The sequence below is a fragment of the Hemicordylus capensis genome, chromosome 2 (genome assembly GCF_027244095.1).
Source record: "Hemicordylus capensis ecotype Gifberg chromosome 2, rHemCap1.1.pri, whole genome shotgun sequence".
NCBI lineage: Eukaryota > Metazoa > Chordata > Lepidosauria > Squamata > Cordylidae > Hemicordylus > Hemicordylus capensis.
Window position 1 is genome coordinate 416,813,731 of NC_069658.1, and position 21,618 is coordinate 416,835,348.

The window sequence follows — 21,618 nt, forward strand, 5'->3', positions numbered from 1 at the left end:
CCCTACTTAAACTAACCCCAGAGTGGCTTACAATATAAATCTTTAACACCACAGTGTGAAATGTGATGGCACCTCGCTGAGTAGGTCATCCAGGAAAACTTGGGAACAGCAGTAACGGTCCCACATTGCCTTCTGGGGCCTTCCTCTCAACTAGGAGCAGAACCATTCCAAAGCAGCACAATACTCCTGACAACACAGCCAGGCCAGGAGGGCATTATGGCTGACAGTATTTAAAGTCAGTGAGAGCTTAAGCAGAATCAGCAGGATTGTCCATTGACCAAAGCCGTTTTAGTCATTACTCTGACCAGCAAATAATGCTCTTCATCTAGAAGTGCCTGAAGCAGCTCTGCCAACATCTGCTACCGACATCCACTCCACTACTTTGGCCAAAAGGCAGATTTGACATAAGCCTGCAGTTCCACAGCTTGTGGGGATTTAGGGAGGGTAAACAGAAATATTTTTTTACTTTATAAGAGTTGACCTATAACATATTTGTGCAAGGGAAAGATAGTCTGAAAAAATTCAGAGAAAATGAGCCAGCGTGGTATAGTGGTTAGAGTGCTGGACTAGGACCGGGGAGACCCTGTTAGAGGTTGTTGATTTTTACCCACAATAGGTAAAATAGCAGAGCACTAAGGAATGAGCACACACTCCAGTTACAGAGTAGGTAGCAGAGGATGGTTTGGATATTGCACCTATTTAGAGAAAACACATGGAGATCCTTGTATGACTAAACACTAAACATTTATTGGTTAAATACACTTAGATAGGAAAGACCTATATCTAATCTAAAGGACTACATAGTGGATACGTAAGGAGAGAGAGAGATGTTTCCATCTGCTCTCTAGGAGGAAAGGAAGGATTGTGACTCGGCACAGGAAGTGCTGCAGTCAGTTCAGGGGTCATAGAGTAGGGACAGATAGGGAGACCCTGACTTACTGTCTCTACTCCCAATGCCCCTAGTGGTCATTAGGACAGTTGGTGCAAAAGGTCGATGCACTGGAAGTTCATCTCCAACAGACCCAAGTTCAAATCCCCATTCAGCCATGAGACTTTCTGGGTGACTCTGGGCCAGTCACTTCTCTCTCAGCCTAACCTATGTCACAGGGTTGTTGTGAGGAGAAGCTTAAGTATATAGTACACCGCTCTGGGCCCCTTGGAGGAAGAGCGGGATACAAAATATAAATAAATAAATGTTAAGCTATGGAATGCATCACAACTAGAAAGGAAAAAAATTATGTAATGTGTGTGTTTCAAATCTAGTAGTCTAGATAAAACATTTATTTACTTAACTTCTGCCTGTGTTGACAATGAATATAATATTGTTGTAGTCTTATGTAGGACTGGACTTTACCACTGAATAGTAATAATAATAATAATAATAGTGATTGACTATTAACCAGCTATAATTTATGCACAAATTATGTTTGAGTTTAGTAACCAACCACTATTTCAGTCTGATAAAACTGGTGGAAGTTTTGATGCCACAACCAAGGTGGTTAAATTTTGAATCTTTACTTGGCACCTCCCTCCAATACATTTTTGTGAATGAAGTTGGAAATCAAATTGCACACTTTTGATTAATCAGTGCAGAATACACTTGCTTATTGCCAGATGCCATGGGCTTTGAGCTAGGTAGCCTGCAGATCAGACCCTGATAGCGCATCACCAAGGCTACTGGCTAGAGCAGGTGGACCTGGTGAGCCACAGGTGCCTGCCTAGTTTGAGCTCAGGTACTCACACCACTAGTCCATTGTTCTGACACTCTCATATCTGCTACAACCTCCCATTAGTCTTGGGCAATTTGTGGCTGATGGAGGACACTAGGTCCTCCTACTGTGGTGCCTGCCTGCACTGGGGCCCGAGTGACGTGTCTACATCAATGCAAACTAACATGGAGGCCTAATTTGAGACAGCCCTGAAATGTCTGGAATATATTAAAATTCTACTTGATTTGTTGCTGATGGCGAACACCAGGTCCTCCTGCTGCTCTGCTAGCCTGCATTATAGATACTGAATGTTAATGCAGGCACTTGTTTAATGTCAGAATTCAAACTTGAAAGGATGTAATAGAAAAGAGTTGAGTCCATATGGAGTATATTTTCCCTGGCATAGTCACATCTGAGCAATCACAGCCTAGCCTACATGCATGTGGGATTTAGGGGCCAGATAAGAGTTGCCAACACTTGAAGTCAAAAATTCTGGTACATGATGGAGTGTAGGAGGAATCCAGTGTCTGTTTTTAATTTAAATTGTATTTGATATAAAAGGTGATCAAAAAGAGTCAAATAAGATAATGTTCAAACATGACAGGGTTATTGAATAGAATGGACACCATTCCACAAGATGAAACTCCTGTTGGTGATGTCTTGGATAAAAGGGTTGTTTGCATAGCCAGTCCACTTTGTTCGAATGGGTCTTGGGGCTAAAAGCAACTGAACAGCTGAAAGTGGGGAGCTTTCAGAAATCTGCAGATGGAGCTTTTCAGGGCATAAGTAATTAAATCTACAGATGTGAGCACCTTAATGGCACAGCTGTAGAGGCCAGTTTAAGAGTTAGCAACACTGCTGCAGGCTCATTCCTCCATGGTCCAGGGTGCAGGTAACTGACACAGCAGAGAAGGAGAAGATCCTGAGGCAGGAAGTGCCAAGGACTGGATGAGTGAAATGATTCCTGGCAGAAGACCTGTGTGTGTCTACATCCCCACTGCTGTCTCATCCAAATCTGACTTGCAGCTGCTCTCCTTGACAAACGGCATCCAGACCGGCACTTTGCTTCCAGCAGATGACATCCAGATGTTCCCCTTGCCCACAGGACAACTCTCGCCCACAGGACAACTCTCACCTGTTCTTTTTCCTTCAGCACTTAGTGCTGAGAGATAGACTGCCTTTGAACATGCAGGTTCCTTTAGACTGGGCTGGCCTCTAGCCTCTCGCGGTCTTTGAGTTCTCAACTCCCTGACACTCTGCCTCTCCAGGTCTCCTGGGCCTCTTCTCAGCTTACTATGCCTTTAACAGAGGTTTGAGGAATCCTCTCCTTGTCCCTTGCATTCCTGGCTACTAGCCCCCAAACAGAAAAACTAGGCAGGCTCTCTCCCCTTTCCTTCGTTGGCTGGCACTGGCAGCTCTAGGGTCAAGACTTCCAAACAGGATTGGATCCTGGCGCTAATCTGTTATGAATATTAACGATTTCCCTAGCATGGGGCGGGGAGGGGGAGACCCTCCCCTTCCCATCGTAGCTGCAAAGAGTCAAGAGCGACTAAAACTGCAGTCCTCCTATACACGCCTGCTTGGGCCTGACTTCGACTCAGTTCAGCAGGATTTACTTCCGAGCAAACATGCAAAGGACAAGGGCTACAAAAATCAAATCAATTAAAAAAGTGGGGGGCCGCACCCTCTGACCCAACCCATGAAAACACACACAGCATCTTTGACCTCCAGCGACTTCCCAGAGAGGCTCTAGGGGGCGCGTGTGGGGATTCCTCCTGATACGACGCCGACCGGCGCCTTCGCCCGCTCCTCCTGGGGCTGGTTGGTTCCCTCCCTAAAGCTTTGCCGGGCCACGTGACGCACGAGTCTGCGCGCGCGCGCGTGTGTGGTAGCCCAGCAGCTAACCCTGGTGGCCACACTTCGGGAGGGGCGGGCGGGTGTGAGTGACTGATTGACTCTGAGAGGGGAAAACTGAAGGACATGGAGACGGCCGAGCGGCAGGATGCTCGCTTAGCGGGTGGCCTAGAGGAGCAGAGGGTGAGGAAAGAGGCAATGTGTGGGAGAGCCGCAAAGTGGCCAAGGAAGTGGGGAGCGTGGAAGCTTGTGATTTGAGGGCGTATTGGGCTACTTCGGTTGAGGTACCCATCGTTACTTGGAAGTAAGGGCTTTTTTATTTGGCGAGAGAGTGGGGATTTTTTTAACTTCATTGGTGAGAGGTGTTTGATTTCTTTCCCCCGCCTTCCTAAAGGATGGTTCGTTTACATTTTCCCTCTACGCGGCTTCGCGGCTTCCTAATTGCTCCCCTCTCTCTTTCCTAGCTCAGGGTGAGGTGAGGGGAATGTAAACTTGCCTCTGACTGAGTTGATTTTTCTGCAGCAATGGGATTAAAAAGTATGGGATGCCTCAAGAATTAGTATAAACGGTCATAAGGAAACTTTGGGATAGAAACATTCTGTCTTTTCTGCACCCCAGTCCTTTGCTAAGTAGAGAAATGTGTTTTTAAAAAACTATTGACGGTAGTAGCCAGACCTCTGTCTTCATGGAGTAGCAGTAATCTTAATTTGCTCTTGTTGCCTAAAGAAGCTGTAGTCCTTTGCATTTTCTTGGGAATAAGTTCCATTGAACTCAGGTCTCTTTCTACTGAGTAAGCATTTTTAGGATTGTGCTGTGCTAATTCTTACAGCCAGATCCTAGTAATCTTCTGTTGAGGCTTGCTTCCAAGCACCGCTTCAGTCCTATGCATGCATGCTTTTTTTGCCATTCCTGTCTATGCATGCTTATTTTGGTTACACCCTGTGGCTTACAGTGGGATTTCCAGGTAAACATGCATAGGATTGGACACATGTTCAACATTGTACAATATTTGCACACTGCAGAAGCAGGTAGGTAATGGAAGAGAAGTATGTCTGTTAGCAATCTCACCAGGGAACCCCTGAAACTTTTGAAAGTAGTTCGAATACTGCTTGAAAACTCTTGTTCTGATGACTTGTAGCAAAAATAGTTCTGAAGGGGGATGCTTTAATAAGTAACTTCATCCATCATACAGCCACAAGACAGATTGAAGCTGCTCTTAAGGAACTTTTATCCAAACTCCTGAAGCCACCGAGACCATGACAGATAATTGACATTCAGACTGAGTTACTCATGAATAGTCCCCTTTAAATTTGAGACAAGTTGGCTATAATAATGAACTTGTTGCATTAACCTCCATGGAACTACTCATGAGTAATCTGGATATCTGCCAGAGTTAGTAATTAGGTTATGAATTAAATCTTTCTGTAATGCTAAGCACCTGTGACCAAAATGATTATAGTTGTGTTTTTAGTGATGAAACATGTGACAGAGGTTGGCTGAGTTAGTGTGAAGACATGGAATGTTCACCTATTCCAATTTCTCAGAGGAAGAAGCATGGTTGGAATGCTTGCAGTTCAGCTTCTGAATGAGAAAGGAAACTCATCATTTGGGGATTAAACCTCACTCAGTTCCTTGGGATAGCAATAGTTTGTGGGGTGGGGAAGAATAGGAAAAGCCCTGGGAGGTGGAAATGCTAAGGAGCAGTAAGCTCAGAAACAAGGTGACTGAAAAGAAGGTGGAGAGTTGGCAATGAGCTTAGAAACAGCAATCTGAGGTAAAGCTGGGAAGGACAAAAATGTGCTAATGAGGCAGGGCTTTGAAGAAACGTAATAGTACTTAAACATCACAGTGCTTAAAGTCAGAAGCATCTATGGGAGGTGAGGGAGAGGAAGTGCTGAAGAGGATGCCAAGGAGAGAGGGTTGTTAAAGGAAGTGGGACAAAGTAGGAAACAATGCATGGTGAAGACATGTTCTAGGATGAGCCACAGAGAAAGTGGGCCTGAGGCAAAGCCTCACATAGGACCTAGGGACAGGAAGGAAGTGGAATGACTGGGAATGTGCACCAGGGAGCCAAAAGTTCTTGCTTTGTAGTCTACACCTAGATGTGGAAATGGCATATGTGGCTGCTGCTCTCACTACAGCATTGGGACCTGGCAGCAATAAAAGTTAGGCGGGCACAGAAACTGCCAGGAAGGAAGAATACAGCATTTCACATAATGATTTGACCTAACCAGACTTATCCTGGGCAGCAGGCTTCTAGTTGGAATTCAGTGCTGTGAATGGTACTGCTGTACACAAAAGGAGGTGCATAAGACTGTACTACAGATTACCTCTGCCGACTACTCCAGTGCATGTTACTAAAAAGTAAGTCGCATTAAGTTCAGCAGGGCTTTATCCTAGGTAAGTGTGAGATACAGTTGCTTGCTTCTTCTATGTATTAAGTGAAAGCTTAACATGAAGAAATTTGGAGTGAAACAACAGAGAGGGGAAATAATTGAGGATGTATAGGCAGGGGAGTAGCAAGGTTGGAGTGGGCCCAGAGACAAGATTTTAAAATGCCCTCCCCCCACTGAAGCTCAGCTCATGAAGTAAAGAAATCTTAAATGAGGCTGAATAATGGTAACAAAAAGCATATATATATATATATAGATATACATACATAACCTATGTGCCACAATAGAACATCATCCTAAATTACTTTTTAAAAGGTTTTGTAAATTGTGGACGATGCAAGTCATTTAATGGTACTAGAGAAAGACATGCTGTTCTGTAGCTCCAGGTCTTAACACTCACATCCATTTCGGAGGATGAATACAACTGAAGGAAGCCCGGGCGGGCAGATGCATGGTTGGGAGAGTCAGTCATGTGACTTGCCTCAGGGGGTGGCCCAAGGCATTGGGCCCCCAGACAACTGTCTCCCCTTGCCCTATTATAGTTACGCCCCTGTGTATAGGGTAGCAGTGTCCAATAACTGAGAGGTTGCCATTGACAAAGAAGAGGTGGATGTTTGCTATGTACTGGTTATTAAGGACAAAAGAGGCAGTAGGTACTGAGAACTGAAATTGCTACAGCATTAACTGGCCTTCATAGTTGCTGTGGCAAAAGAAGTTGAACACCAGAACGAGATATCTGGGAAGAGTTGCACACATTTTCACTAGATATTTTTAAAGGAAAGGCTAGATAGATATTTGCCATGGGTGCCTTGTAGAAGCAAGTCCTTGAAGTATGAGGTGGAGCCATGGGTGGGGGGAGCAAAGACATGGGTGGGGGGAGCAAAGGAGCCCCTGGTGGCGCAGTGGTGAAACTGCCGCCCTGTAACCAGAAAGTTACAAGTTCGATCCTGACCAGGGGCTCAAGGTTGACTCAGCCTTCCATCCTTCCAAGGTCAGTAAAATGAGTACCCAGAAATGTTGGGGGCAATATGCTAAATCATTGTAAACCGCTTAGAGAGCTCCGGCTATAGAGCGGTATATAAAATGTAAGTGCTAAATGTAAGTGCTAAAGACTAAAAAAATCACTAGAATTACAGTGCAGAGTTAAAGTACTTAGGCTCTCTTGATGCCCATGGGAATGACAACATCCTGGATTGATTGTACTGAGAGGAACTGCCATGGGAAGTCTGCCCCCCTCGGGGCTATTCCAAGCCCTATCAACTCAATTTGTAGCTTGTTTTTTTTTACAAAAACAACTCTAACCCTTTTACTTATGGAAGTAAGTGGGAGGGGGGAATGTGGGCATTGGCCCACACAAATTGCTGCATCCAGGGTTCTGGCCAGTGACTATTAAGACACTGGAATGACAGATAAATTGGATACTTGGGTCCACTTTTAAATTGTTTTTAAGATAATGTAATAAATTCAGAGACTTGAAGCCTACTAGAGAACATATATTTAGATTTTTGCTGATTTATGGTGCCCTCCCCGTCCCATCAATACTACTACGAGGAATATTTATAGAAGTGGCCCTCATTATCCGTGGTCTTGCATCTCCATGGTTGGGCAATGTAGACCTGACCTCATTATCTGTGGTTTTAAACATTGGCAAAATTTGCCTATCTGCATTTCCTGGGTGGCCAGAAATGATTTCCGGTGAAATTTCTGGCCACCATTTTGCAGGCCCGGAGCCATTTTGTGGCTCTCTAAACTTTTTTTTTTTTTAATCGACAATTTTTTGTGGAAAACCAGAGAAATTTAGGTTTTGGTGGGCATAGTTGGAGAGCATAGCACAAGACCTTTTCACTTATTTCTGCTTCCTCCGCTTCATTTTTTTTAGCCCTTTTTTAACCTAGAGGGACCTAGCCCCCGCAATTCCCATTGACTCAATATCTCGTTATCCATGGTTATAGGCCCTGTGGATAATGAGGGCCACCTGTACACCTCTTTTCAACAAAAGTGCTCAAAGTGGTTACACAGAAGAAATAAAGGTCACTGTGTGAATAAATGATAAATAAAGGTCCCTTAGATCCTCCCAACAAGAATTCTAACTACAGACAGGAGTGGCCCTTACATGAGGCAAGTTCATCGCAGGAGCAAGGGGGCATGGGGCAGCAAGCACCAATCCCCTGCTGCCACAGGTGCAACCACATAAGGCTCCCTGATGCCCACTGCCACCTTTCCTCACCCTGCTGTTCATTTCTCTCTCCTCACCCCACTGGAATGTGCTGTCTCTCCCCCCCATATATAGGCTAGGAGCACCCCTTTTTCCACATCCTGGCTTGATAGCATAATCTGAGAGTGCTCACATGCTGCTGCTGTCTTGGCAGCATGGCCTGAAAGTGCTGTGCAGCTGGTAGGGGTGTGTGTGTATCAGTATCATATTCTCAGGCAGCAAAATGTCTTGGATTGCCCCTGGCTACAGGCCTGATCTGAATTATGTACATAGATGGCTTCCAGGGGAGTGGCAACCTCCTTAAAGTCTGTACACATCAGGAATATCCTTACTGTTCTAGGGATCACTGGAAAAATTCCTTATTTTCTGTGGGTTTGGGTGTTTGTTTTTTGCTCCCTTAGCAAAAAACTACAAGATTTTTCTTGTGGTTGATTCCAGATTCCTTCTTTGCTTTTTGTTTCCTTTTGTTCTGTCGATCCTGAGCAGGGCCGGATTAAGCTAGTGTGGGGCCTGTAGCATATGTTATGAAGGGGCCCCAAATTAAAAAAAAATGAACATAAATATTGAAACATAAATTATTTACTTGCATTGTAAAGTAATTCAATTTTTTAATTTGCCTAGTGCCTCCCCACCAACCACCCCATGCCTCCACTCAGCTGAGCCAGCCAGTCAACAAACTTTGCAAAACACCCCCCCCCACACACACACACTTTTGTGACTCCTGACCGTGGGTTCTCCTTTGGAGTTATTTTCACAAAGAGAAAGGGGGTGGGGAACAAAACTCTGAATGTTTAAATTAAAAGGTTCTCAGGAATTCTGTACTTGGAGAAATCTGAACCTATTAGCAATTTTGGCACACAACAGTGGATGTTTGATTCCAATGTGTGCAGAACATATCCAGAAGCCATCACATTAAAAGGGCATTTGACAATATTAAGAATATATGTTTAACCTCTTGTGCAAGCCTGACAGGAAAGCAGATGCATATTTAAAATAGTTGATGCATTGCAAATGAATGTGATTATGGTGAGGTGCATGAGCAACTTCCATGAAAACAGAAGTATCCAAAAGACAATCTTTTGGCAGGAGGCACAGCCTCTTTCAATCTAAATTACACTAACATACTTAATATTAAAAGGAGGAAATGCACAAATCATTCAGTGCAACCCTAAGCATGTTTACTCAGAAGTCCCACTGAACTCAATGAGCCTTACTTAGTAAGTGTGTTTAGGTTTGCAGCCTCCATTTATCTTTGGACAATTTCAACGGGCATCCCAATGTAAAGCTAGTGAAGTTGGCAACGCAGCAGTAGTTATTTCAGTTCTAGAGGAGAGGAAAGGAGCTCACCTTAAATTTGGCAGTTCCTTGAAAAGCAGTGATCACAAATTCCCTCCCAACAGCACTAGATACTAAAGGAGGATATAAGTGTCCTTACCCAACAAGACCATAATATAATCTTCCTCCAAGCTCCCCTCAATTGATCCACTAAACTTTGAGACTCCTCTTGCCGTGCATCTGAGTTACTTCCGGCTTTCTTTTTCCTTTTAAAGGTACACATTCTCATTGTTTATCTTTACCCTCTCCCAGTCAGTCGGAAAACGCTGGCAACATTCAACTAGCATCTTCTTTAGCTTCCTTTCTTCCGCCCGGCATTAATAGTTAGTTTTTTTAATCTAAACTGCTTTTATTTCTTTTACTCTCTCTGTGTATGTTTTTGAAAACTTTTACAGTTTAAACAAATAAGGACCAACTCCCTGGCGATTAAGTTATCTTTGAGACCCCTTTGCAAGCTATCTGTTCCTATTGTTGTTCTTACTACTCCCTCCCGTGCTGCTTAACATAATAGATAACCCAATCAACACCATGGTGCCAGGAAGACCTTGCTTAGATGAGAATGGGCAGCAGCAGGCAATGAGGAGAGTCAGCAGAGAACACCAAATAGAGAGCAGAAAGAAGGGGCAGACGTTCAAGCCAGGCGTGTGGGGCCCTAGGAAATGCGGGGTCTGTAGCAAATGCTACATTTGCTACTATGTTAATCCGGCCCTGATCCTGAGCTTGGGAAGGCGGTGGGGGGAAGTGAGCATTATCAGCTCTATAAAGGTAAAGTTGTGCCGTCGAGTTGGTGTTGACTCCTGGCAACCACAGAGCCCTGTGGTTGTCTTTGGTAGAATACAGGAGGGGTTTACCATTGCTGTATCCCACACAGTATGAGAAGATGCCTTTCAATATGTTCCTATATCGCTGCTGCCCGATATAGGTGTTTCCCATAGTCTGGAAAACATACCAGTGGGGATTCAAACCAGCAATCTCTTGCTCCCTAGGCAAGTTACTTCCCTGCTGCGCCTTTAGGTGGCTATCAGCTCTGTCGCCAAGTCTAAATAATCCTGGTGAAGTTTTACGCTTTACTAGGATGAACATGGAGACATCCTTCTTTAGAGGTAGAGGTGCATTAACATAACAAACAAAAATTGATTGCATGTTAATAGCAGTCTTGAAACATAATAAAATATTTTTTAAAAAGACAGATGGTAACTAAAACCTCAGGAGTAAGATCGTTTACAGTCCATAGCATTTATTTCCATAAACCTTCTCTTCTTTTACTTTGCTGCTGCAGCAGATTTAGCTACCCAGATCATTTGGTATTGGAAATCAAATATTCAGTCTTATGCGGATGTTGTAAGAGAGCTGAATCATCTGACTTCTTAAGTGTTTTTGTCCTGCAGACAGGAGTTGATGGATCTGCTCTCACTGGACAGAATGAAGTTGAAGTGGTGAAGAGGGTGAAGACTTTCTGCTGGAGGCCTAGAAAAGGTATTTGTGGGTTGCGGAGATTAAAGGCTACAACTCTAGTTATAATTCTGGCTTTGTGTGCAAGTGATCTTATTCTTGGGAAAAAGATCAATGGGCCAGTGTTGAGTCCATACAGGTATAATCCCTTAAGAGGCCTTGCATTCAGAGGGGAAGACCAAACCTCTTCTTAAGAACCAGGAGAGTCACTACTAGTTGTTGCTGGTGTGGGTAGACCACTGGCCCTTACCATTGCAAAATAGCTCCTTAATTATAATGTAAAAGTGAGAATTGTGATACTGTAGCCAGGATAAGCAAACTCTAAAGAGAGAGGAGGCACTTGAGGCATGATAGGTGAAACTTTACTTAGATTCCATCTTATCCCAAGGGTTCAAGGTACCAACAGCAGTTTTGAATTTTATATAAATCCATGTTCCTTAAGAGGTTACAGTAAAAATAACCTCATAAATTGGTGGAAGAGGGGATTTGAAGAACTTTGAAATATCTAACAAAAGACTCTCCCACCAGGGCTGGTTCAAGATCTTTTGCTGACTGAGGCGAAGGACGATGCCCCACCTCTGGGCCTCCAGGCGAGTGCTCAGCATTCTTGGGTCATGCTACTGAGGCATTGGCAGCAGCGTGGGAGCATTCTTAGACCATGCTGCCAAGCCAAGCAGTGGTAGCAGGCAGAGGCGCTCTTACCCCTGGACTTCGGAGCTGAAGTCCAGGGCCTCCAACCCCCCCCCCCCAAATCCTCTTTAGTCTGTCCTGGGTGGTGTGGTTTGTGCCCTCAAGAACCTACGTGTTAAAAAAATGATGCTTAACTTACAGTGGGTTTGCCTCTAAAGACCTTTAGGTCCAGGCTCCAAAATTACCTAGGTGCACCTCTGGCAGCAGGGACATTCCTAGCTTGCATTGGAGGGAAGAAGAGGTGCACTCCAGTGGGGTGAGGAGGAGAAAATGAACAGCCCCACTGTGGGTAAGGACGGGCCACAGCAGAGAGGAGGCCCAAAGGGTGGCCTTGTGGTGGTGGGGGGCTGGTGCTTGCTGCCTGCTGCTCCCCTCCTCGTGTCTGCACCCAATGTGACCCCCTCATGTTGTCTCATGGAAGGGTTGCCTCTGTCACATAGGAATAAACCTGCTGGATCATGCCCAAAACCTATCTAGTCCAGCATCCCTGTTTCCCACAGTGGCCCACCAGATACCTCTGGGGAGCCCACAGGCAAGAGGTATGTGCATTCCCTCTCTCCTGACGTGACCCTGACTAGTAGCCATTGACAGACCTGTCCTCCATGAATTTGTTTAAGTCCCCTTTAAAGCCATCCAAGCTGGTGGCCATCACCATGGCAAATAATTCCATAGATTTGTTAAAAAGTACTTTTTTCGGTCCTAAATTTCCCAACCTTCAGTTGCATGGGGTGACCCCTGGTTCTAGTGTTGTGAGAGAGGGAGAAAATTTTCTCTGTCCACCCTCTCCATTCCATGCATAATTTTATATACCTCGATCATTTCTCCTTTTAGTTGCCTCTTTTCCAAGGTAAAGAGCCCCAGGTGCTGTAGTCTTGCCTCATAAGAAATGTGCTCCAGGCCCCTGATCATCTTGGTTGCCCTCTTCTGCACCTTTTCCAGTTCTATAATCTCCTTCTTAAGATAGGTTGACCAAAGCTGTACACAGTACTCCGGAAGTGTCCGCACCATAGATTTGTATAAGGGCATTATAATATTAGCATTTTTATTTTCAATCCCCCTCCTAATGATTCCTAGCATGGAATTAGACTTTCTCACAGCTGCCGCGCACTGAGACGACACTTTCAATGAGCTGTCCACCATGACCCCAAGATCTGTCTCCTGGTCAGTCACTGACATCCCATCAGTGTATATGTGAAGTTGGGGGTGGGGGGTTTGCCCCAATGTGCATCACCTTACACTTGCTTACATTGAACTGCATTTGCCATTTTGTTGCCCACTCGCCCAGTTTGGAGAGATCTTTTTTTCAGCTTCTCACAATCTGTTTTGGAGTTCACTACTCTAAATAGTTTAGTGTCATCTGCAAATTTTGCCACTTCGCTGCTCACCCCAACTTCTAGATCATTTATGAACAAGTTAAGGAGTACTGGTCCCAGTACAGATCCCTGGGGGACCCCACTTTTTACTTCTCTCCCTTGTGAAAACTCTCCATTTATACCTACCCTCTGTTTGCTGTCCTTCAACCAGTTACCGATCCACACATGAACCTGTCCCCTTATCCCACGACTGCTAAGTTTACTCAAGAGCCTTTGGTGGGGAAATTTGTCAAAAGCTTTTTGCAAGTCCAGGTATATTATGTCAACCAGATCCTGTTGATGAAACTGCCTCAAGGGTGTTTAGTCAGCACCCCCAGTTAGAGCAAATGTGGGAAATTTAGCTCAAAAGGGGAGTCAGTTCTAATCAGCCTTAATTTGTGCAAGTGTATGAACTCAAGAAAATTGTCTTGAGAGAGAGGGTTTAATTGACAAAAAAGGAGTTTATTGAAAGAAATATGATTTTCTAGGTGGTCCTAACGTAAAAGCAATGCAAATATGTTTAAAAATAGATGATTGTAAGGCACATTTAGCTTAAAGTTCCAGATTGTGAGTAAATTCCCAGGCGGGCTAGAGAGGTACTTTAAGATAAGAGGGGCAAAATTTCAGAAATAAGAGAAAGGGATAGGTTCAGCCCTGAAGAAGCTGGGCAAGAGGCTATATTGCCTGTCCTGAAGAGGGGAACACCAAGGTGGTCTGCTGGAGTTTCTGGTAAATGGTCTGGTGGGGTCCCGAGTGAGAGACACAAGGGAACACTTGAGATGTTTTGCAGTGGGAGTACCAGATGTAACGAGGAAGCACACTGAGTTATGGAGTTAGGGATACTTATATCCCAAAATATGCCGTGAGGGTACTTGTCTTTTGTCCTGCTCTGCTGAACAGGGGAGCCTAGACAACCTTTTTGGAATGCATTGTGTCTGATATTCCCTCTGGATATGAGGGGGTGTGAATCACCTATGGTACCCAAGGCTGATTGAATGAAAATCAGAGTCTGCAGGTGAATAGAAAGAATATCCTGTGCTGGGAAAGGTTTCCCAATAATCCTATCAAAAATTTCGATGGGCACCTTTTCAAAGTTGCATCACTGATTCATCCCTATTGTAATGGAGTCTGCTGTCTTATCTGCCTTCATTTTCTGGCCTGAGTGCTTTGTTAACAGGTGTTATCTCTCTTGCGGGGAATTCAGATTCCATTCCAAGTCCAAAATGATCTTGAATGCCAGCCACTTGCTGTAGCTAGTTCTGGAGTCTTCTTAGCCAGGTCCCCCTCACAGGAGGGAGTGTGGATCTAATCCCCTTTCCAATTTATGAGGCTTGCAGCCAAATCTAGGGGCAACCAGTCCACTGCCAACTAAGTGACTCATTCCCATGTATAACATAGACTGGGAGCTCACATTGTGGTGCAGCTCCTGAGCATAGCCAAAGTGAAATCCCCAGGCCTGGAGATGCAGTTGCAACCAGGGATGCTTCTGGGAGCAGACAGAATAAGCTCAGCTGGTAACAATCCCCTTTATCCACAGGCTTGTTGGCAATCTCAAATAACTCCAAAAGGTTAGTGAGGCAAGACTTGCCCTTGCTGAAGCCATGCTGGTTCTCCTTCACATGGAGAACTTGAGATCGCTCAGCAGACTTGATGATAGGTTTAGAAAGCATCCATTACTAAGATGACACAAAAGGAACAGTGGATTTTAAGTTTTGAGTGTAGAAGATGATCAGCTATGAATTTAAAATCTTCAAATATTTTTAAAGGTTGCACCAAAGAAGATGAAATCCTATTTTCTGCTGCCCCACAAAATAAGACAGGAGGCAATGGCTTAACTGGTATAAAGCTTTAATCTCTTTAACTTCCCAAGTGTGTGTATGTTCCTTTGTCCTTTTCATTGTTTAATTTCCCAAAAATCCAGTGATGGCTTTTTTATAGGTCCAGCAGAAGTTGTGACAGATGACATGACAAGCAGTTTAGATGAGTCTGATGATTTGGATTCGGATGTTGAAGACTGCAGCATGCCTACAGATACAGTTTTTCCTGAGTTGAAAACTGCATCCCACTATGAGAAAGAGGACTGGGATAAAGAGCTGGCGGACAGCAAATACAGTGACAATCCTTATGGTAAGTAGAGACCTTTATATGCTTTCTCTGAGCGAGTCTTAGATGTCTGGAGAGAACAAAGACAAAAGTGATGTGGGAAGGTATATCACTGGAGGAGTGGGATACAAATAATTTAAATAAATAAGATCTTGGAGTTGATTCTGTGGGCCTAACTGGATCAAACTTTCCATCATTGACCCTGGTGTGCTTGCTTGTTCTCAGGGTAGATAGCACATGTGATGGAGCTTCATCCAGATTCATGGAAGGGTTTTTTTTAAACCCAACTCCTTTCTGTAGTCCCGATCTGGATTTGGCTCCCCTGTGCATGCTGTTTACCAGGTGGGGGGAGCTTTCATTAGCTGCAATGGAAGCTTTTCCCCCTCCCAGGGCAGATAGCAGGGCAGATCTCCAATCTGGATCAGGACTGTGGTAGGAGGTAGGGTTAAAGGCTCCCTATTTCCTATTATAGTCCCGATCTGGATCTGATTGCACATGCTATTTATCCTGGGGGGAAATGCTAACATGCTAGGACTAATGGCACTATTAAAGTTAAATCTAGTTTGGTCCTAACATACTATTTACTTCTTTTTAAAATAATGTCCCATCCAAAGGCTCTGAGTGGTGCACAACAACAAAACAAGAACCCCATAAACAATCAATACAAAAGCAAAATTTAAAAGCAGTTTACAATCATTAAAACAATTAAAAACATTTTAAAGCAGTCTAAAAACCTTGGAAGATCAGACCAAAGGGCTCTCTTGAAGGTGCTTGGACGAATGTTGCAGCTGAATTGCAGACTATCACTTGCACTGATAAATTCTGTAGAGCAGGGTTCTAAAACTTGGGCCCCCAGACATTGCTTGGGAGGGGGGTGAGGGGCTTGAAAGACCCCCATCTTTCCCAGTTAGAATCACTTCAGGGGAGTTGTAGTCCAACACTTGGGGAACCAAGTGAGAGATCCCCTACTCTAGCATTTAATAATGGATGGGTATATTCTGTTTTATAATCTCACTGGAGTAGGGAAGAAAACCATCAGTGTGATCTTGAGCATGTTCACTGAGAAGTAAAATTCACTGACTTCAGTAGGAACTTGTTTTCTAGTATGTGTGCTTAGAATTACAGCCTAAATCCAGCGAAACCAACCATAGATACAAATACTGCTCAGTGACTTAAAATCACTCCCAAATTATCTCTTTAGATTTTGAAGATGTTATCCACTGTGGAAGTTTCCAAGATCAGGATCCAATGGCATCGTGCTCTCTTCAAGAAGAGCCTTTGTATGACCCAAGCTTGCATCATGTAGCACCACTGACTGTTAGCCAGCTGCAGGCCGTGCTGGTGGATGGCCAGTTTGATGATGCTGTTGACTGAAGCTCTCCCAATGTTGGGGTAGAAATTTTATTTCTAAATTGGATTCCTTCCATGAAACTGACCTGAGACATAGCAACTGTCTCTTATGCTCCAAGTAAGGATTGCTGGCCTGTCTGAAGACCATTTGGAAATGACTGAATGGCAAATCAACTGCTGGGAAGCAGAAAACTAGATCATCTGGAACCAGATGAATGGCCCTTCTTGATTTTAAAAACTGAGTTGGCTTTTTACTTTGGGTTTTTACTTTGATGTTGCTGGCCTGGTTATTAAGGTCCGCCATCAGTGAACATCCCATATGGAGCTGGAAATACAAATTTATGTGTCTCACAACATAACTGCTGCAGTTCAGTTTGTTAAAGACATTTATTTATGAAGTTGGAAACCTCCAACCTTGAAGTTGGAGGAACAGATCTTTATAGGATTACTCTGAAGAACAGAAGCGGTTTAATTTTGTATGGTGTATGTGTCATTTGATATGCTTGTCACTGTAAATGTGGGAAGACGCTGTTTCATCATTTGCCTAGGACCTGAATGCTTATGCTTGCCTTGCATCAGCTTATTCGTGTAAATGTAATGGAGATTTTAACAATAATAATCAGGTTAGCACTGTTTAGTCCTGGAAATATAGAAATTACTCCAAATTGTTCTTGTTTTGTTGGAAGTGTTCAAAATTTTTGCAGTGGAACAAAGAATGGATCTGTCTGGAGAAAGAAATGCCTCGAACTGGTCACTTTCATTTTTTCTCTTTTCTCTTCCCACTTCCCAAATGGAGGGATGTACTTCTCTTGGAACACTAAAGAAAGTAATCTGCCTGTCCATGTTTGCCTATACTTTCCTGCTTGCATACAATCTCCCCTACCTTTTATTGCCTAAGAAATGCTGTAAAATGGTAGACAGAAAAGGTAGGTAGCCTTTTGTTGACTAGTTTTAGCAGTTTGAGGGTAGGGCTTCATTGGGGCACTTCTGTCGTCTCAGGAATGTGTCTGTGATGTATCAAATTCCTGGAAGGCATTGGGTACTTGAACTGCTGCTGCCGTGGTGGTGGTCCTCCAGTGGACTAGACTAGAGGAACCAGTGGGTAGCAACCAAACTGCTCAAACACAAAAGCCTCTGACTAGTTTCTGGTATTCCACATACCGCTCCCTGCAGCCACTCATACTGCAGCCTATGAAATTTTCTCAACCTTCGGCAACCGTTTTTGTGGGGGTGCTGCAGACAGGAGAAAGGGGCGGGGGATATGGGCTTACTTTAGTGCAAGATCTGGATTCTCCCCAGTGTGGCCAGTGGAGCCACAGTGAAAAGATCCACAAAACCCTGTGTTTTATGGTAGCCTTATATGTGTGACTTAACTGAGATAACTGAATGCCTGAATGTACGTGAAGCCTCTGCTTTTTTGCCTGAAACATAAATAATAATCTGAGTTGATGCTCAGTGTTGGTTCTGTAAACTCACTGGCCACTTTTGTATTTGTATACTGATTTGTGGATTGTTTTAAGAGACTGCAGATCTTGCTAATCACACAGTTCAATCTGTAGAGGGCAGCAGTAATCCAGCCCATAGTTTATGGCCTGTTCCTCAAATAAAAGGCCTTTGCTGTGTGTCTTTCTTCCTAATTAGTTACATAGTGCAGCAGCAGAGTAGTCTGCTCAGGAAAAAACTTCAGCAGTGATCACATAGAAGAGTGATGAAATTATACTTTATTGGGCCAGGAAGCTATTTATAATGTTGCCAGTTTTTGAAACTTGTATTGGCTTCCTCTAAGTAATCTGAATAATAATTAAAAAATACAACCAGATCTTTAAAAAAGAAATACCAGTAGTTGAGGCTAATTGCTACTTGGCAGTATCTGCCATATTTGGAAATGGAGGTGGTATTGGTGGTTTTGACTCTGTGGGCTTAGGGAAAATCCTTTCTCTTCTATCCAACAGTTCAAAGCTAATTTGGGGAATTGGGTGTATCTAATTCCTTTATCCACTTATCTTTATCCCAGTTACACTTTAGTTCTCTGCCTTTATGCCCCATGCTCTGAGGTGAAGCTGTTCCTTACAATTTCATGAATATGTTCTGTTCTTGACATGATAAAGGGCAGGTCTAAACTTCATATTCTAATAATGTGACACTGGAGTATGTTTACTCAGAAGTATTGAGTTGATTGGGCATTTCTTCCTGATGCATGTGTGTTAGGATTGCAGCTGAATGGTTCATTTTCTCCTCTAGAAGGATCACTGGGAACTGGACTTATATGAGGGGGCTGAGAGATGGAAATAGACCCTTTCAGTGTCTTCAGTGCATGTGTAAAGCTTGTATCCTGCTACAAAGCTATTTTAAAAATCCCGTTTTCCACCTTATAATGCATATATACCAATACAGTTGCATGTGAAATAAATGTGAGGCGTCACCTCTGTTACTTCAAATCTCTCTTGAGATCACAACCATTGCTGCCTTAAATACATGTAACTGAAATAGCCACACATTCTTTCCCCTCCATTTACACCTGCTTCTGTTTCCCTCCCCTTTGTCCCCCAGTGTATGGAAAGTATTCTTTAACATGGGTTGTCACACCCACTTGCGTAACAACCCATACCATCCAGGGGGCACTCTAATTTTAGGCAGGAAAGTTCTTCATTTTGTCTAGCCTTGCTAAACTGCCTATCCCTGAATGTGAAAGAGGCAGATGACATCCCATGAGGAGACACAGAACTAGAAACAGATCGTCTGATTTGGGAAGCCAACCGTCTGAGTGACCATGCCAGGGGTTCCAGGACTCGTGACAGGAGCAGGTCTACCAGGAGACACTGTAGCAGGGACAGGTCCCCTGGCTACCTCTGGCGTGCCAGGCCTTCTTCTATTCCTACCTGGCAAATTAGAACTATTGACCATCCACTTCCACCTGCAGACCCTATCTTGCTGTCAGGCCTATCTCTATACATTCTCTCAGTACTCAGCTCATAGCAGGGTTGGTTCACACTCCATTGGCAGTGCAAACAAAAAGGGGCTTATTCAACCAGACCACCCAATACTACTTAGGAACTTATTCATACCAATCCAGGGCCAACCAGATCTCTGTCTGTTCGATCAGGCTCTGATATTCACCACTCTCCCATCAGAACTCATAGAACTCATTTGGAGTCTGAGTGCCAAGCAGTGCATTCAGACAAAGAGGAGGGAGAATGGTCTACTGATGAAGGGTACTCCTCACTCCTCAGCTGCTCCTATACCTAAATTGTTCAAGTATGAGGATATTGAAATTCTTGCTAAGGCCTGTAAAACCCTACAGCTCAATCCTGACTCAGTCACCACAGCTACTACAGAGTCAGTAGCTTCAGTGATTTTTTCTTCTTCAGTTGTCTAAACCTGTAATTACTTTCCCCTTACTATTCAAGGACGTGCTGCAAGATGAGTTGAATTCCCCTGCTTCGGCTAGAGGATTAGGATCTTTGCCCAAACTTTTTTTACAATGTGCCTGCAGATGTCGGCTAAGTTTTTAGTTCCACTTGTCAATGCTCCTGTGGCCTCCTTGGTGTCTGTTATGGTTTTGGCCAAGGAAGGTGAGAAGCACCTTCATTTCCCTGAGGACAGAAAAAGCAACTATTTACTATGCAAGTCACATGAAACTTCTGCCATTTCGATTATAGCATCACCAGTTGCATCTGTTTTTGCTAGAGCCTCTATTGTGAGCTAAAGAGTTGTTGAATGAGCTTCAAGAACAAAGAGGGAGGAAGGAGAGCTTCCCAGGGGCACACCAAACTCAAGCAAGGCCTCAACAAGTTAGCCAAGGCTGCAGTTTTCATGGTTGATGCTAGCTTAGGTAATCTACAGTTTTCGGCCAGGGCCTTTGCCTCTGATGTAGCTGTCAGGAGGTCCCTTTGGTTAAAATCCTAGAATGTGGATGCCACAACAAAGGTCAATTTAGCCTCTTCAGCCTTTAAGGGTTCCAAGTAGTTTGGAGACTCATTAGATCCCATTCTTGTAGAGACCAGGAATAAGAAAAAGGCCATGCCATTCACTAGGAGAGACAATAGGCGGCCTTTCAGACCCACACATTCTAATTTTCACACTAACAGGAGTTTCTATCTTTGATTCAGGGACAACATAAACACAAGAGCATCCTGGCTTCCCAGTGGACTTCCAGATCCAGATCCAGACAGACTTTCAGACAGCAGTCTTCTAACTGAAACTACGGCAATGCCCCATTGGCCAGAAACCTCAACAAAAAGCTGTCACAACAATGGCTATCCCATACGTCTTATAGGAGGCAGACTCACAGAATTCCTCTCAACCTGGCAGCACTCAACTCAAGACATTTGGGTCCTCTCTACTATCAGGGACAGCTACTAACTGGACTAACAAACATTGCCTCCAGAACACTTGAGGACGATAGCGCTCTCCAGAAGTCCAAGAAACATCTTTTCATGACAAGGACTATTTAGCATCTCCTTCAAATCTAAGCAATAGAGCCAGTGCCATCAACCAACACGTCAAGGCATTTACTCCATTTTATTCTTGGTGCCCAGAGCAGATGCATCCTGGTGGGCGGTACTCGACCTGAAGCACTTGAACAAGTTGTAGTAGATTACAGCCTTTGTCTCAGAGCAAGCTCACTTGAGGGAAAGAAATGCTGACTCATCCTTGCAGAGCTTTCTGGAAAAGGCTACTCCTAAAACTTTCCTGTGATTCTTGATAGGTTCTAAAGGCTGGCACCACCACCCGCTTGACAGAGCTTGACACCACCCTGGGCTTGGGTGGAAAACCCAGGAAAAACTCTATATTTTACTATTGGAAAAGTACACAAAAATCTTCCTTGTGCAAATCTACATGTGGTGAGAAAACTAATAGCTGCTGAGCTCCTAAGGTGTATTTTGCACCAAAAGGGGGCGGGGAACCCTTTCAGCTCCCCTTACTCCTGAGTTAAAAAGCCACTTGGATGAAAAGAAAAGAACAAAAAGAAAAATAGTTTTATTCAAATGCCACAGACTGCTTCCATCTGAGGCTTTCCCAGCTTTTAGTTACAGGTAAAAATACTCAGTAGGTTACAAGAATACTTGAAAAAGTACCCCAGATGAAGTTGGGGTGGCACACTTTAAAAATCGTGGTTATCCAGTTGCAAAAAGCACTATTAAAACTTAGAGTCTTTTACAATG

General features: G+C 43.9%; 1 protein-coding gene across 4 annotated transcripts; it reads left to right on the top strand.

Moving 5' to 3' along the window:
- Positions 1 to 2,546: 2,546 nt before the first annotated feature.
- Positions 2,547 to 18,075, top strand: COPRS (coordinator of PRMT5 and differentiation stimulator). Of its 4 annotated transcripts, none has more exons than XM_053297010.1 (5): positions 2,547 to 3,019; positions 10,895 to 10,982; positions 14,767 to 14,838; positions 14,939 to 15,127; positions 16,305 to 18,075. In XM_053297010.1, exons 1-5 carry the CDS (start codon positions 3,005 to 3,007, stop codon positions 16,475 to 16,477), a joined length of 537 nt encoding a protein of 178 aa, XP_053152985.1. In that variant the 5' UTR covers positions 2,547 to 3,004; the 3' UTR covers positions 16,478 to 18,075. The 4 variants fall into 4 exon arrangements, with proteins under 4 accessions (XP_053152985.1, XP_053152987.1, XP_053152984.1 ...); XM_053297009.1 differs by lacking the exon at positions 2,547 to 3,019 and adding an exon at positions 3,542 to 3,746; XM_053297012.1 differs by lacking the exon at positions 14,767 to 14,838 and having other exon boundaries at positions 2,990 to 3,019.
- The last annotated feature ends 3,543 nt before the right edge of the window (positions 18,076 to 21,618 follow it).